The sequence below is a fragment of the Bison bison genome, unplaced genomic scaffold (genome assembly GCF_000754665.1).
Source record: "Bison bison bison isolate TAMUID 2011002044 unplaced genomic scaffold, Bison_UMD1.0 scf7180017864302, whole genome shotgun sequence".
NCBI classification, from domain to species: Eukaryota; Metazoa; Chordata; class Mammalia; order Artiodactyla; family Bovidae; genus Bison; species Bison bison.
In genome coordinates this window covers 8,697,741-8,715,842 of record NW_011494874.1, presented here as the reverse complement: position 1 = coordinate 8,715,842, position 18,102 = coordinate 8,697,741, and the positions used below count along the sequence as shown (strand labels likewise).

Below are 18,102 nucleotides of genomic sequence, written 5' to 3'. Positions count from 1 at the left end.
ACAGCCCATAGACGGCAGCCCACCAGGCTCCCCCGTCCCTGGGATTCTCCAGGCAAGAACACTGGAGTGGGCTGCCATTTCCTTCTCCAATGCATGAAAGTGAAAAGTCAAAGTGAAGTCGCTCAGTCGTGTCCTACCCTCAGCGACCCCATGGACTGCAGCCCACCAGGATCCTCCGTCCATGGGATTTTCCAGGCAAGAATACTGGAGTGGGGTGCAACCGCCTTCTCCGAACACACCATAGTCACAGGTTAATAAATATCTGAACTAAATCTAACAACTGAATACCGAACAAGGAAGGTTTACTTTAATGTCAACTTAATTTTTCTGTACTTGCACTCGATTTCAGATGGATTAGAAAAGATTAACATCCTTTAAGAACAAAACCTCAGTCAAGTGATTGTATATACAAACATCCTGCTGATCCCAGGATAGCGTTACACGTTGAGTTCTGACGTGATGGTGCCAAGTGAAGGACGCGTCCCTAAGCCTTCTGCCCAGCTCTTAAAGCTATTACAAGGTATCACTTCACAGAACAACAAAAAGCTGCCTGTTCTACTACAGGGGAAAAAATGTTAATCTCAGAGAGTTACCTGTTTAAGACCACGGCTGTGTATCTTCTTTCCACAAAAATAATTCCACACAAAATGTTGGTAAACGGAGAAGGAAAATTTGTCTCTGGCTTTTCTTTCTCTTCAATCTCTTCATCTTCCTCGTCATCCTCAGAATCGCTCCAGGACACGTAATTATCCTGGTTCCTATTATTATACCACTCCACGCTTTCAAACTGCTGCCGCTCATACGGTTTGTATTTGCGTAAGATCTCGAGCAGCTTTATTACTTTAGGAGTGACAAACTTCAGGTCAAGCGAGGCAGGGGAGAAGTGCTCTTCACACAGGGCGTGGATTTTCCGTAGGAAAGTGTCTGTGAACAACAGAAACTTCCGGTGCAGCTCCTCTTGCTCATGTTTGATGTGTTTCTGCAGCTCTCTGACCATCATTCCAGCTACTTTATCGGCACACCAGGGTCCCAGGACAACCAGGACCGCACGGCAGTCTGAGAGTATCTACAAAAAAAGGTAAAGACTCCAATGCGAAACAATACTCCTGGAGAATCTTCACGTGGAGTCCAACTAGGGTTTCAGTTGTCTTCAATCTGCCCCTTCAAAATAAACTTACCCCACTAATATCAACACTGGGGTTCATTCCTTAAAAGGTTAGGGAGAGGGGTCAGCAGTCTTTCCAAGCTCTACTTTTTCATACACATGCCCAGAACCACCCTTCTGTTTTCCCCAGTGAAAATAATCAAATGACAGAAATTAAAAGAGGCAACTGTATACGGCTAATAAAGCAACCTCAGAGCTGTGGTCAGAAGTACAACTGAGTCATTTACTTCCAGGTAAATATGCAAGAACTACATAGCGGAATATACAAATGTGTGTACACATGCAGCAGAGTACGTCATTTTATTTTAGGTATCAAAGAAAAGCAAGATGATGGTCCTTGAACTGTATCTGTGCCCCAGAGTGCCACAACTTACAACCCTAGCTCAGACTGGAATGTAAACCCACAGTGGGGCTGTAACTGCCAGTTCTGCAGGCAAATGAAAGACCCACTGGGTTGAACGTGGACTTAATGAGAAGACAGATGCTGAACAGAGTCTGGGCATTGCTGCTCCAGAGAAAATCAGCAAGAGAGAATTAAGGATTCGATCCAACACGGTAGTAACATTCACGGCTGGCTGGGACAACTGACAAATTGTCCTGGGACAATGGTTCTCAAGTTTTAAAGGCAACAGGATTCACTGAGGGGCTTCCAATCTCAGAGAGCTGGCTCCCACCCCAGAGCTTCAGATCCAGCAGGTCAAGGGTGGGGCCTCTCACGTGCATGCCAAGCAAGTTCCAGAGGGAAGCTGATGCTGCTCGTCCAGCAGCATCCACACTTTGAGGACCACTGTCCTAAGGAATCGCTTCTCAAAGCTGCCCTACTCGGAGATGATGGGCTCATGTCCAATTACATACAAAGAAACAACAGAAGAATTCTTTCAGCTCAGGGTTTGATCAGGAACTAACTCATCTGACTAAGAAAAAAAAACTGGGACTCACTTCTTATATTCAAACAATCATGACACCTCCTTAAACCAGGGAGGTCTCCACTTAATAGAAATGTCGGTCAGGTAACACTAAACTCAACCCAATATGATACACTCAATGAAAAATGTCCAAAGATACAAGAAGGTAAGGCCTTAAGCGAAAATGTATATAAAACAGCCTCATTAAAAGAAAATTCATTTCAACATTAAAAATGTATCAAAGCCTTTTATTATACTCTGTACTTACTTCACATAGGCTTACCTGTTTAGAAATTAAAGTAGAATCTCTTTCTTTTGAATGTACAGATATGTTACAGTCATTGATAAAATTAAGTGCTTCTTCTAACTCCATCAGCAGTCTTTCATAAAGCCCACTTCTGTCAGTAAATGGTCCACAGTCTACCACAATCTCACATGGCTGAGAAGTATATCTTTAACATCAGAAACAGAAGTCGTCAATACCACAATAAATTCACTACAGCATTACCATCCATTACATATCCAAGCCAAAAAAAGAAACTCCCTCTTTTCAGCTGTGTAACTACTTGGAAGAACACGCAGGCTCACAACAAGCCTTCCTCAAGTTGTACCCACTTCTATCTGTACTATATTTGCCGGCTAAGTGTCAATAAATGCATAAGGCTAACAGTCAAAAGAATTCTGTTGTTTCACTGTTAACCACAGGTTTTTCATTTTGATTTTTAGGTTTAGACTTTCACCTTTTGCCCCCTAAGGCATCACCCAGAATGAGAAAATTTGTCAAAATAGACAAGAAACTCAACAATGATTACTTCTCAGACCCAGAAATAGGGAAGGCAGGAGGAGATCATAAGGAGGAAGTATTACCATTAAACATATCTATTTCCAAACTACTTGAAACATTTAGCATTTGCAAATGTCAACTTTCTTGGTTTTTAAATAAATCTTTTAATTTATTTTTAACTGGAGGATAACTGCTTTACAATACTGTGTTGACCTCCACCACACAGCAACAGGCATCAGACACAAGCACACACACGAGCCCTCCCTCCTGAGCCTCCCCGCCAGCCCCAGGCTGTCACAGAGCGGTGGGCGGAGCTCCCTGAGTGACACAGCGACTGCCGCCGCCTCCTCTGCACACGGCAATGTGCATGCTGCAGTGCTGCTCACTCAGCTCCCACCCCCCTCCCCACACCGTGTACACGGTCTGTTCTCTATATGTTCTCCGTCGGAGCCGCTATTCTTGCCCTGCAGACAGGTTCATCAGTAATCATTTTTCTAGATTCCATATATATGTGTTAATATATGGTATTTGCTTTTCTCTTTCTGACTTACTTCACTCTGTATTATCAGGCTCTAGGTTCATCCACCTCACTAGAACTGACTCAAATGTGTTCCTTTTTAGGGTTGAGTCATATTTTAACATGCCCTCTTAAGGAAAACTCCCCCACATTTCAATCAATCACAACAGTATCATTCCTTGGATCTTTCATGCCTTTCATAATATGACAACAACACATACAATCCTAAAAGCATATATAATAATTAAGGAAAATAAATATATTAAAGATATGTTTTAAAATGATAGTGTTCATTATTCCCAACTAGAATTTATAAGTGAGATTTTGAGAGCTAAGTAATGCCAAACGCAATAGAATATCTATCAGTTTTTTACCTAAACGCCTTAAAGGCCATCAGATTTGTATTTCATATCACATCTAACTTCCATGAATCTAAATGTTACCTTTTCTTCTCATTTAACAAAGAGAACTCTTTCCAAATTCCTACCAAGTGACAGGTGTTTTCATGTCAATGTAACTGATCACCCAAGAGTCCCCTGAAACCACTGGTAATGCCATTTTTTAGGCTCAGGGACAATAAATGACGCACTTGAAGTCACACATTAGTGGAGCCAGTCCTCAAAACCCATGTGTGATTTAACTTCACAATCTGAGAAATAAGTCTTCTCTAGTGTAACTGTTTCAAGAACCACTACTTGGTAATCATTAACCTTGTTAAAGGCTGTACCTAACAAGGATATAAGGATAATTCAATATGAACTGAATTAGTCATTGTAATTTAAAAACCTAACTTATAAAGGCTCCCTTCTACCAACTTAGATTACAAAGGCTGTGTTATATGTTTCAATGAAACTCAAAATAGCAACCTCCTCAAAGAGACAAACCTAGAAACAGGTCAGAAATTCACACCCATTTTCAAAATCAGAGGATGCTTCCCATTATTTTCAATCAGACCGTAAAATACTGAATTATGTAAATAAATTAATGTTCTTTCAAACCATCATGTGGGATGTTTGGGTCAGAACAAAAAAACGTACACACTGACAGAAAAGGACACAGATCTCCTACTGAATTCCCAGCCCTCATCAACATGAGCAGACAGGCTGGGACCACGTGTATCCAACATTCCCTCTTAAGGGTGAAACACTGCCATCTGTTACGCTTTCTGGAAACAAGGCTCAATTCCTGCATCTGAAGATGACTGTCCTGATAAGGAATTCTTAGGTCTTCCAAGGGAGTATGGAACCAAAGGCCTAAAACCACCCTAGCAGGTTTCACTGAAGCCTAGTTAATCCTAAGTGCTTACCTGTCTAAGACCACCAAGTCAGTTGCAGTTTCAGCATTACTCTTAAGAATTTTCTCCAGTTTCTGAATCTTTTCTTCCAATTCCTCTGGATCACATTTCCCATTTAAAATGGAAGCAGTTAGTCCCAAAATACGAGGACATGATGGACAATTTTCACAAAGCTAATGTAACAAAAGATACTGACAGTAAGGAATTCATTTTGCAAGGCCCCAACCAAAGAGACAGCATCCTGATTAAACATGTCAAAAAGACCTAACAAATACCAAAATGGTCACTTACGGAATTTACTGTAGCTTACTTAAAAGATCAATTTATCAAAAAGGAACATTTAAATATGCTATGATAAACTATGCAATTCACTTATGATAGATCACATAATTTACTGATTTTTATTGTTTAAACTTTTATTATAGATTTAGAAGTTATAAATGTACTAATATTATAAATTACAGATTTAAATGAACATTAGTTTAATATTCAGTCACTCATTCCTACACTGAAACCAAGTTCCCAAAAGTGGTAACTAATATTGCTTTTGGTATATAAAAACACTGCTTTTACTCAGTAATCTGACCTGCATTATTAACACTGATAAAATCTAAAAACTTACCTTCATAATTTCTCGGTAGGGGTGGTCTAGGATTGCAAGATGACACTCATCAAACACCAAAAGGTTAATGTCTGACAGTGATAAGTAACCATTTTTCAAAACATTCAAGGCGACATAGCAAGTCATAACGAGAACCTAAAATAAAACTGCTATCAGTATACAAACAAGCCATTCACCTGCCTGGATATACTTCTATGAAATCAGATTAGGGAACTACTGTATTTTAGGTAGGAATTAAGAAAGTCATCGTTAAAAATCACAACAACAAAAAAATTACAACAAAAATTCTCAATGTATGGAAGCTCATACTTGAGACTCAAGATGTAAAACAAGGAAAACATGGAAAGAGACAAGAAAAAAAATACTGATAATGGAGACAAGTTTTTATGATAAATCTACTCAATCCACTTCAGGTTTTCAGCTTCCTCATAATTTGATTGATGAGACCTGTCAGTTTTATCAGATCACAAAACAATTCACACAGTTTTTTCCTGTCAAATTGACAAGGTTTTCTGGAAGAAGACACGGACTCCTTAGTTTTTTTAATGGCTTATCATTCTGTCGATTTTAAGTGAGTTATTAAGAGAGCTTAACTAAAAGACGCTTACTCCTTGGAAGAAAAGTTATGACCAACCTAGACAGCATATTGAAAAGCAGAGACATTATTTTGCCAACAAAGGTCCATCTAGTCAAGGCTATGGTTTTTCCAGTGGTCATGTATGGATGTGAGAGTTGGACTGTGAAGAAAGCTGAGCACCAAAGAATTGATGCTTTTGAACTGCAGTGTTGGAGAAGACTCTTGAGAGTCCCTTGGACTGCAAGGAGATCCAACCAGTCCATTCTGAAGGAGATCAGCCCTGGGATTTCTTTGGAAAGAATGATGCTAAAGCTGAAACTCCAGTACTTTGGCCACCTCATGTGAAGAGCTGATTCATTGGAAAAGACTCTGATGCTGGGAGGGATTGGGGGCAGGAGGAGAAGGGGATGACAGAGGATGAGATGGCTGGATGGCATCACTGACTCGATGGACGTGAGCCTGAGTGAACTCCGGGAGTTGGTGATGGACAGGGAAGCCTGGCATGCTGCGACTCACAGGGTCGCAAAGAGTCAGACACGACTGAGCGACTGAACTGAACTGACTGAACCCAATATGTAAGACATACTAGCAGACCAGGGACTGCTTGAGGTCAGTTAGGAAACATCTCTTAACCATTTCAGATTCACCAACACGTGAAAGGCCCTCAACACAAGCTGGTGACATGGAAACGTCTAGGTTACAGGAAGTGACAGTCACTCAGTCGTGTCTGACTCTTTGCGACCCCATGGACTATACACAGTCCATGGCATTCTCCGGGCCAGAACACTGGAGTGGGTAACCTTTTCCTTCTCCACGGGATCTTCCCAACCAAGGGATCAAACCCAGGTCTCCGTCATTGCAGGCAGATTCTTTACCAGCTGAGCCACAAGGGAAGCCAAGTTACAGGAAGTCTCCATCAAAAATACTAAGATCTCAACCAAGAAATGTCAAGGCATTTAACTCAAGAGTAAACTTTCTGAAAGCAAGTTATCTGCAAGATGGAAATAGATTACAGGAATTTTCATTTTCAAACAAAAACTCATACTGTAAAGTTGTTTCTTTTCTATTCAGTAACAGCAACACAAAGGACTAGCTTATTTGGATTTAGGATGAGATTATAGGAAGAAAATGCATGAGGACTAGTTTCTAGGCTGACTAAGTACAGGAAAGGAGAGTCTTCAAACCTAATTCACGTAACGAGGGCGACAGGTCATCTTACGAATCAAGGACTTGTACAGATTTATTCAGTGAAATTTCTTCATTTATGAGTCTTACCTGATGTTTAGTAAACTCTTGGTTCCATTTCTCTTTTGTCCAAGATGCACTTACTTCTAGGTTTGAGTATTCCCCGACCTTGAGATCTGAGTGAGTTCTGACAGCTGACACTTGTTGGGCAACCTGGTTTGCTGATTACAAATACAATATTCCACGTAAATGCAAGAACTCTTCCCTACATGGCTCTCTGGACAACAACTGATTAAACAGCTAAGGGAAATCCTTATTATTATATATTATATCTAACCACCAATTTTTTACATAGCCAACTTAAAATCATACTTTCACAGTTATCTCCAAAATATGCTTCTTATACTCACCACCCTGCCTCTCTGTCACTCACTTTACAAAGTCTTAGATCACTTTCCTTCTTTAAGGTGCCTTTCCCCAATCTAAGAACACAATTTCTAGGCTAGAAAGGCAACTACTATCCACCCCTCCTGCTTTCTTCAATAAAATCAGATTATATCACCAAGAAATAACACAGACTGATATGCATTTAAAGCACATGAGAACATCACATGCTGAAACAATCTAAAAAGAAAAGAAAAAAAGGAGAGGAGTGACATGGTTATGTTAGTACTTGAGCTGTTTATATTCACATTTTATACTTTTTATTTTAATACATAACCCCAAACACATAAAAACCTATACTTTAAACTCTTACTGAATATCTAACTTTCAAAAAGCCTCCTTCTTTCTACAACTGGTATAGCAAAATCATAAATCAAAAAGTTACCTATAATCAAGCTCCTTATGATACATTTTGTGAAACTAAAACATTAAAAACAAAATAACTAACTACCGAGATCAGATTATATTCCAAAAGGAATCCTTCAAAAGAAATGCAGAGCCAGAATTAAATGCAGTTCCATTTAAGAAGAAAGCTAACGTTTAACATCTATGAAATAGGATGACTATCATTTAAGAGAAATACTATTTAAAGTTAACAAGTAAGACAGAATGATATTCTGCTTCAACAAGCACATTATTCATCAACCTCTCTATACTTTCAAGACTTTAACTTTATACCCCAAGAGCAAATCTGCTTAACCATAAGATCTCATCCAATTTCCTCCATACAATTTGATAAAATAGTGCTTTATTACCAGAGTTGACCAAGAACACCGTCCTTTTGCCATTTCTGTTGAAGTCTCCCCTGATCTGATAAGACAGCTCTTTAGTGAGTAGTACTGCAATAAACGTCTTCCCTGAGCCAGTGTTTAAACAGACTATGGTATTATGATCCAGAGCTGCTTCAAGCAGTTCAACCTAGAAATACAGTGGGGAAAAAAGATTACACACTTCTTATCTAAGTACAGAATTTTAAAAACTGGATTTTGTTTCAATTCAGAAAATTCCACTATTTTCTAAAATCTTCCTCCAATAAATTTGCCCTTTCAAAAAGCTTACCTTCTACATATTTATTTAATAATAATAATCAGAGGCATTAAAATGCCGGTTACACATAGCCGTGCTATATAAATATGCAGAAATGGCATTTACAATTTCTTTAAAAATCATTTTCACAGGAACAGAAACTTTTCTAGAATGATATGAACAACTGAAACACTATAACTTAATGGAAAATAAGTGGTTATTTAAAATTCATTTGCAAAGTCAAAGTAAAGAAGAAAATTAATGATTTTACTACTGCTTATTATACTGATCTACTCTTATTTACCACTTTAGACCAACTGTAATAAAATATACTGTTTCTTTAAAAAAAAAAAAAAAAAGACTATAACCATAGTTCTGACAGTCTATGTTTGTTCAAATCAATCTCAATTCCTACCCAGATCATGAGGACAGACACACCCAAATAGATACTCAGGAACAGTGAGGTTTTCACAGGGTAAAAAAGATAAGAAATTTCATCAATAAAACTATCAAATCAATTACCCAGCAGATGTTAGGAAAGAAAATGACTATTAAGAACAAAAGTATTTGGAATGAGAAAATTAATCAGAAGAGGAAAGCTTAAAAAGGTAAAGGAGTTTTATAGAAGTTGTGTCAACTATATGCAAATTTATTCCATTTTAGTGAAAATGCTCCAGTATTAGTGTTCTCATTAGTACCTGATATTTTCTTGGCGTATAAATGTTATCATGAATTGCTTCTTGTTGCCATGGCAGTCCAAAGAAAGGACCCATTGGTGAGGAAGCAGGGGTCATGAGCTGCAGGCCTGCCATGCTGAGGGGTTGCAAAGCAGGGCTTTTCATTCATCCAGTGTCTCTTTCATTGCATTTTTGTTCTAGCACAGCTTACTACAAAAGGGAAAAAGAATACCATTACACAACCATGCAGGGTTAAAACCAAAAGAAAGCACAGAAACGAGAAACATCAGAATATCATTCCTATGGGCCTTTTCAAATTCTTCCTGTAATTGCTTTAGCTTTTTCTTGATCTAAGAGGATCTGTTTTAAAAGTCAAGCATTCTACACTCGCCAACCCAGCAATTCTATACCCAGAAACCTGCCTGAAAGGGTTAGGGAGACGCACAAAGATGTAAACACATGAATATTTATTGTCACATTATTACTTAAGAACAAGAAATAACCTTAAAATGAATTAATAAACAATTATCTAAGTAAATTATGGTCTAGTCTTAAAGTGGAAAACTTTAAATCCATTAAGATAATACAGATCTATATTTACTGACATAGAACCATGTCCATAAAATACCTTTAAAAGAAAATTTGTATACTATGATGCTCTTTAAAATAAATGTGTTTATATACAAAACATGTAAATATATATGTAAATATATTTCAAACATCTGTAAATTCTATGATGCTATTATTGATAAAATAATAAGAAAACTGTATGAAAGGCATTTCATACCGTGTACACACAGGAAGGAGTCAAATGCCACCAACATTTGGTCATTTTATCAAAGGACCATAAACATAGAAGAAGGTCATTTTTCTTAATTGACACCTTATCACAATTGCACAGCTGACTATTTACCTAAGTATCTTTAAAATTATGCATATCCTAGATAAATTAAAACAAGGCAACACCATTTTGTGAAATAAGAGCTACTTCATGGAGTCTAAGCACTCTTCTATATTTCACATATTCTTCCCCAAAGATAAATTTGATTATGTAAAAGGATAAAACAGAAATTCAGGCTTTTTAAAACTCCTAACCTGCAGATAAAGGGTTAGGGTTCAAATCTCTGTGAGAAAGCCCACCGGCGCAGGACTGACTTGCCCGTAGAAGGGAATTTCCCCTTGTACTGCTCTGCAGTGTTCACTGTTATTACTCTATGAAACTGGAAAGAAAGAATCCCCACTCTTTGTTCCTTGAGAACAAAAACTTTGAATCTCTTGACCTGTTAAATTTATAACCATGGTACAACACAGTGACTTAACTGTTGTGTCTAATCCACCAAGAAGCCTCGAGAGTACAGTCTCTTGTATGCATGGGCTTAACACCAAAATTTTGATTTCAGAGCTCAATTCAGCTGACAAGAATTTAACATCCAGTTAATACAAGTAACACCTCCAATAAATGGCCACAGGGCCTCAGGCTTCAGCTAGGCGGTGTGTTCGTGGACCAGAGAGCACAACCACTCTCAGTATCCGTCTCAGAGGAAGAAGGCAAGCAGAGTGTTCCAGAGTACACTATGAAAAACCATCAAGTCCTTCTTTTGCCGGGGTCAAACAGAACTACATTTTCCACAAGAAATAATGTGCTCATTCTCTACTGAACCGAAGTCCCAACAGCCTTTCCTGCTACCTCTTCTATACTCAGCACTCACTTCTCTCAACTCTGCAGGCCCACAGGATGAACAGTCTCGGGTTGATCAGTCAAGCTTCCTACTCAAGCTGGGGGCAGAGAACCTGAAGTGGAAGGCTATTTTACCTAACAGCCTGAGACCCAGCAGGTCATGCTGAAGGCCCAAGGCTGAGACCTGCAGGCACTTCCCACATGGCTACCCATTCTTGAGGTATCTCCACACGGTGCTCCTTATCCGCAGGTTCCACTTCCACAGGTCAATCTATCCTTGGTTGGATGAATCCACGGATGCAGAGGGTCAACTGTACTATGCAAGGGACATGAGCACCCGGGGATTTGGGCATCAGAGGGTCCTGGAACCACTCACCGCGGGCAGGGAGGGACAACTGTACTTCTTCACTACTCCAGGCCACTCACTGGTATGATTATTTAAGCCTGGTGCTTCACTTCCCACCCAGCCCAAATGTTAATCCAAGACCAAACAAATAAATGGTGGAGGGATCAGGAAAAAAGCCCAAATCCTGCTGGTGGATGGAAATTCTCAAAGGAGAAAAGAGGGCAGCTGTGTAAATCCTCAAACACACTTCCTCCACCTCCAGGAACCCTCCTTCTTACCACTGTCAGCATTTCTTCTGATGTAGACAACATTAGTAATGATAGAGCCAGAAAAGTCTAAAACATAAATGAATGTTCTATTTTTAGAACAGTGTTAAAAAATCTATTTATAAATACTTAAAAATGTATTATAGACTATATAAAAGTTGGAAAAGGCATTGGTACCCCACTCCAGTACTCTTGCCTGGAAAATCCCATGGATGGAGGAGCCTGGTAGGCTGCAGTCCACGGGGTCGCTGAGAGTCGGACACAACTGAGAGACTTCACTTTGACTTTTCACTTTCATGCATTGGAGAAGGAAAAAGCAACCCATTCCAGTATTCTTGCCTAAAGAATCTCAGGGATGGGGGAACCTGGTGGGCTGCAGTCTATGGGGTCGCACAGGGTCGGACACGCTTCAGTCTAAAAAATAAAATCTATTTTTAGAATAGGCTTAGAATAGTCTAAAAAATACAATGATGCTCTATTTTTTTAAGGGCACTTGATATTCTTCAAAATTATCAGTATCATAAAATACAAAGAAAAACTAAAAATGTTCCCAATTAAAGGAGACTGCGGAAACATGACAACTACACGCAGTAACTGACCTCAGACTAGATCCTCTCCTGTTACAGAACCAAGGCTATCAGGGCCATTATAGAGTCCAGCGATAAGGCCGCAGACAACGCACTGTCACACTCACGGAGCTGGGCACCGCGCCATGAGTGCGGAGGGAGCACCCTTATTCTTGGCAAATCCACAGAGGCGCATTCAGGACTGAAAGGGCCATAATGCAGGCAACTTATTCTCAAATGGCTCAGAACCAGAGACTACACGTAGAAATAGAGAGTGGGTGTGACTGACAAAGCGAATGGAGCAAAACAGGTAAAGCACGCAGTCTTTGTCCTAGTCTTATTCTTTTCTGTAAGTCTGAAATTTCTTCCAAATCAAGAGTTTTAAAAAGTAAATAGTTCAATATGACCCATGAGACCAGCATCTCCTTGAGTACAGGAGCTGTTCATCTCACACACACTTCTATCACCTACCAAACCAAATCACACCCCAGACATAACAAACAAACAATACAGGCTGAGGGTGAAGACAGCGCCTAGGTGCATGGCAGATGCCTTCACACGGCGTCTCTTTCCCCTTCATCAGGTATGTCACATTGCACATATTCTAAGAGACACATACGGACGCGGCTCATTCTTGACTGGCACACACGTTCCGTGACAACAGGACGTGTGTCTCATTCTCTGCAGCTCTTAAATTTCCGTACGTGTGTCATATATACACATCTAAATAAAAACGTGATGAACTCAATCAGAGATTCATGAATGTCCACACAATAGCATACACAACAGAAGCACAGACAGCTTAAAAGAGACTTCTACAGTACTTGGTTTGGAAATGCACACCCACCCGACTCCTACTCACCCTGAAGGGCAGATACAGGAGAGAAAATCTGCAAGGAAATGGAGAACAGGAATTGAACCCTCCCATTACATTCCCATTAGGTCACAATATTTAAACTAATTTTCATTCACTTCGTACAATGACTGGCCCCAGTAATATACTATCTATTTGGGAAAAGCAAACCCAACACTGAAAACTCAACAAGTAATCCAATAATGTGAAAACTCAAAAAGCCTATAATTTTGCCAATTTTTACTTTCTTTGGCATGTTTAAATAGATTTTTATTTTCCCTCTCTTAACTTGGCCTTAATGAAAAGCTCTGAATCCCTACTGGTAAGTAAAAGTTCTAGAGTTTCATAGATTAACTGCCTATAGTTAACTGTCTCAGCAGAGCCAACAGGATAATCTACGTGACTATTTTCCGATCACAGATTTTAACAATTAACACTCATCAAAGTGGTAACACTTTCATAGTTTTGGATGATTCATTTAGAAACAACTTAGTAAGACACATGAATAAACTCTCTTCCTTTTCCACATAGGATAAAGCCCAGATTTACCGTCTTAATGTTTGAGATCTCTGTGTTGCTGTTGTCTGAACTGCATTTTGACATTGTGATAGCAGTTTATTGGAAAATCACAGCATACCCAAGCTTCTGCTCTAAAAATAAAGGCAAAAATAGCCAAGTTTAAGATTCTTGCGCTTAAACTGAATATAAACACATCAACAAGAAAGTCCCATTGATATGAAAAGTTGAATAAAAGGCCATTATTTTGTATTAAACTTTAAACAAAAGACATCTGGGTTATTTTAGGATACTAAGTCTTATTCTAAAACAAAGAACAAGACAATGAGCTACAACAACAGCATGCCTAATTTCCAGAGATCAGGGGCGGGGAGGAGGTGGGGTTATAGAAAAGTTCGAGGAAAGATCTTAAAATGAATACAACGAAATCCAAGTACATAAACTTCTAAAGAGAATGACTAGGAAAATGGAATAAATAAATAAACGTGTGTGTGCGCGTGTGTGCACACAGCTGTTCAGTCATGTCTGACTCTCTGCAACCCCATGGACTGCAGCCCAGATGTGTTATTTCCTAAATCCGTATACACAAGAGAAGTACAGAAGGCCACCAGAAGAGGTACTTGTCCGAGTAATCCAAATCAGCTGGTGCTAAGTAAGTCTTCACCACATGTATGAAGTCTTATCAGCAATTCAAATTTCTCAAAGAAAATTTAAAACATGATCTTAAAGAGCAATTAATCTAACTATAAAGTTTCACTAAATTCATGTATGAATAAAAGAATTCAGGAAGACAGTTCAAGAATGTTAATACTGTGGAGAAATTTAAAGTTAAGGGTGGTCCCAAATAATCCTAAGAGACTAGATATCAAATAAGAAGCATAAAGCAATGACGTGAAAAGCTTAATTCAATTAACAAATGTTGATTTTCCTAGATCTGGTACCAGATTTAATTTATGCTCCTTAACTTCAACGCCTCTATTACCACAGGCTCAGGAAAAAATGAATTGGCAGCGGTCTCTTCTCACTTATTTGCATCTGGTCTAGTCTATAGCAGTTTAAAGGACATTCACGTAGAGGTTAACCTTTCTCATTTCATACATAAATTGGTTTTGCTAATAAGTTAACAAAGCAGAATGGGGGAACCTTAACACTACTTTAGTATTTACATATTTACCTCAAAATGCTGATTCTAAGTTCTTTCAGTTTCCAAGTCTGTATTAATTCATACCCTAGGTAACCTAAAAGCAATCAGAGAGAGTATTTTAGAACATACAACTCATTTTTAAAAAACAACTTTAAGAAATTTCCTACTTGACAAGATTTTCATAATTTACTTATCTGAGTAAGATCTCTGATAAAAACATTTCTTGTATTTATTTATTGGGAGTCAAGAACACAGTATATGTATGAAAGAGTTGCCCTTTAAAATTAGTATTTATGATGTTCTATTACAATTGAAAAATTTTAAAAGCTGTTAGCACAATCCAATCAGATATATAAGGGAGAATTTCTGGAAGTAAATTACATTTTCCCCCAGTAAAATCTTGATTTTAAAAACACTTAAAGACTACACTAAGTCAATATCGTGCTTTCATGAACTTATAACCCCTCTTCTAAGGAGTCGGTTTATGTTTTCTAAAACTACCTCATGCTTTGACTTTTAATTCCATTCTACACTGCCACCTAATATGACGCAAATTCAATACACCAACTTGTCCTGATATGTCGCACTAGACATCTTTTCAAGTAATATTCACCTCTATTCTAGAAACACCAAAATAATAAGCTGATAACCCTTGAAAATTCAATGCAACTACACTATTACAAAATTACTGTTGAGTTATCCAAATTACTTCCCTAAACAATTCTGTATAAAGAGACATCAGAAAGTTAACATGCCAAGCACAGTGATAATTTATTTTATTTTCATACTACACAGCTAATAGGTCAAGTTTTCTAATTTTAATTGATGATCATGATTTAAATTACCAAAAAAAAAAAAAGTGTTTGATAGGGCTCTTTAAGATAACTCTGCAAAAGACACACCACAGACCACAGGCTCAGTCAAGTTCCAGTATAAACCAACAAATTTAATCTAATTAGCATCTAAATCCCATATATGGCTGTATCCTTTCAGACAAAGGCTGTAACAATGGCTAAACCCTCCTAGTCTTAAATCAAAGGCATCTAGAGCTTCCTGCTGCGTATTTTCAAAACTGGTAACAGAAAACCTCCAACTCGTTCATTTTATTATGTATCAGAGTCCAACACTACTAACTTTACGAATATCAGTGTCCCGATTTCATCTCTACACCCATGAAGTCCAAAACGCGCAACCACCATGAAGTCCCAGAGTGAACAAAAGAAAACACACACACAGTATCAATACTGTGACATTAAGACACTGTTGAAAGTGCTTCTGGAAGCTAACATATAAAACTAAAAATGTCTTGACGAGCTTTTAGTCCCTACTGACAACTATGCTATGGAGATCCAAGACATTAATTTTAACTCCAACCAAGCCTAAATGCTAAAAGCATCCCTGGCTATGGATATAAAACAACAGGTTTAGAATACAGGTTGCTCATATAAGCACTGATTAAAAATAAGTGGCTTAATTCTCCCATTTGAAAACAAAGGGGAAGGCATCCCTCCCCCTTCCCTCTTTTTCAGAACTCTTTTCAGTCCTTGTCGGCTGTACTTGAATCTTTCTAAAAGCTAAGTAAGCCTCTAGCCAGTCTCACTTCTCAGGAATGTTTCCTTAAGATATGTAATCACCAAGAAAGATATGCCCAATCTCCCAGTTTCCCAGGATGGCCTAATTTGTCAACCGACTCCAAATTGCAAAACCTACCTCCAGTCGTAAAGATACGAGAGAATTGGAAATTTTATCTTGAAAACACGAACATAAAGTGTTGTAACCACTTAGCATACAAAAGATTAAGACTTCTATCTTTGCGATCTCTTTACTGGATAGCCTAGATACACATCACATTCTGGTTTAATGCTTACTCAATAAAATTTGTTTCCTCCCCTTCTACGTTTTTGGAGAGATTTTCTGGTTGGGAGGAGGTCATTTTTAATTATATTTTCCCAGCATCAGCTTAAAAAAAAAAAAAAAAGTTCAACTCTCAAGCGGTATACATGATAAATAACAAAACCCCTTTCTTAACATTTAAAACCGTAAAGAAATCCTAAACTATGCTGCCTAATGGCACTGGAGAGAACGGTTTTCAAAATGAAAAGTTGGCAAACACCTCCTCTTATCCCTAAAAAGGAATCTGCACGCAGGGAGGATCCAAAGTGTTTACAAACAACTCCCACCAACCTCCCTTTTCGAAATTAAAGTTAGAGGAGAAAGACAGTCAGCTGTTTTAAGCTAATTCATAAGTAAAGGCGATGAGCTCCCCTCTTAATACTTTGGGGCATACAGTCACTCCCTCCTCATGGAGGCCCTCTGATAAGGCAGGACACTGGGTAAGGCCTCTGGGGATGTAGAAGGCAGTGTTTTCTCTCTAAGAATATTTTATTAAAATCATCTGAATGCTAGCAGATGACCATCTGTGTCAGGAAGACCAAGGCCCATCCAACTCCACCACCTCTAAGTTTGTTTCCCTCCTATAAAGTAGAACACTTGACTAGTATGAGGGTTAAGTAATTGAATGCATATTAACCTTGATAGAGAAAAAGTGCTTACCCAGAAATGCAGATGACACCACCTTTATGGCAGAAAGCGATGAGGAACTAAAGAGCCTCTTGATGAAAGTCAAAGAAGAGAGGGAAAAACTGACTTAAAACTCAACATTCGAAAAACAAAGATGATGGCATCCGGTCCCATCACTTCAGGGCAAACAGATGGGCAAACAGTGGAAACAGGTGACAGACCTTATTTTTGGGCTCCAAAATCACTGCAGATGGTGACTGCAGACATGAAATTAAAAGACGCTTGCTCCTTGGAAGAAAAGCTATGACTAACCTAGACAGCATGTTAAAAAGCAAAGACGTTACTTTGCCAACAAAGGTCCATCTAGTCAAGGCTGTGGTTTTTCCAGTAGTCATGTATTCATGTGCGAGTTGGACTATAAAGAACGCTGAGTGCCAAAGAATTGATGCTTTTGAACTGTGGTGTTGGAGAAGACTCTTGAGAGTCCCTTGGACTGCAAGGAGATCCAACCAGTCAATCCTAAAGGAAATCAGCCCTGAATATTAATTGGAAGGACTGATGCTGAGGCTGAAGCTCCAATACTTTGGCCACCTCATGAGAAAAGTTGACTCACTGGAAAAGACCCTGACGCTGGGAAAGATTGAAGGCAGGAGAAAAAGGGGACAACAGGATGCTACAGTTGGATGGCATCACCGACTCAACAGACATGAGTTTGAGCAAGCTCCAGGAGTTGGTGATGGACAAGGAGGCCTGGCATGCTGCAGTCCATGGGTTCACAAAGAGTCGGACACGACTGAGCGAATGAACTGAAAGAAGCCACACTCCCATCTCTATCTATAATCATTGTTTTCATAGAACTCTTAAGACTTTAAGGAACTCCTTTAAAGAACCTAAAATGTTTTATTAATCTTAAGATTCAATATAAAAAAAGCATTCTCAAAGTTGAAGAACTATACAAGATTTTATACAGTATTTTTAATCAGATGAACTTGAAAAACCACTAACTCCAAACTACTA

At 38.7% G+C, this 18,102-nt stretch overlaps 1 protein-coding gene across 3 annotated transcripts in view; it reads right to left on the bottom strand.

Annotated features, from left to right (window-relative positions):
• Nucleotides 1-17,140, bottom strand: part of DICER1 (dicer 1, ribonuclease type III) — a 55,518-nt gene extending 38,378 nt beyond the window's left edge. The window contains exons 1-10 of one of the 3 annotated variants that reach the window (XM_010851405.1): nucleotides 14,596-17,140; nucleotides 13,455-13,555; nucleotides 12,915-12,942; nucleotides 9,218-9,406; nucleotides 8,249-8,411; nucleotides 7,140-7,270; nucleotides 5,288-5,422; nucleotides 4,678-4,838; nucleotides 2,354-2,522; nucleotides 594-1,066 (exon numbers count right to left, since the gene is read on the bottom strand). In XM_010851405.1, the coding sequence (XP_010849707.1) occupies nucleotides 594-1,066; nucleotides 2,354-2,522; nucleotides 4,678-4,838; nucleotides 5,288-5,422; nucleotides 7,140-7,270; nucleotides 8,249-8,411; nucleotides 9,218-9,361 (1,376 nt within the window). In that variant the 5' untranslated portion in view covers nucleotides 9,362-9,406; nucleotides 12,915-12,942; nucleotides 13,455-13,555; nucleotides 14,596-17,140. The remainder of the gene's footprint in view (nucleotides 1-593; nucleotides 1,067-2,353; nucleotides 2,523-4,677; nucleotides 4,839-5,287; nucleotides 5,423-7,139; nucleotides 7,271-8,248; nucleotides 8,412-9,217; nucleotides 9,407-12,914; nucleotides 12,943-13,454; nucleotides 13,556-14,595) is intronic. The other 2 variants (XM_010851404.1, XM_010851406.1) reach the window with 2 other exon arrangements.
• Nucleotides 17,141-18,102: the final 962 nt, after the last annotated feature.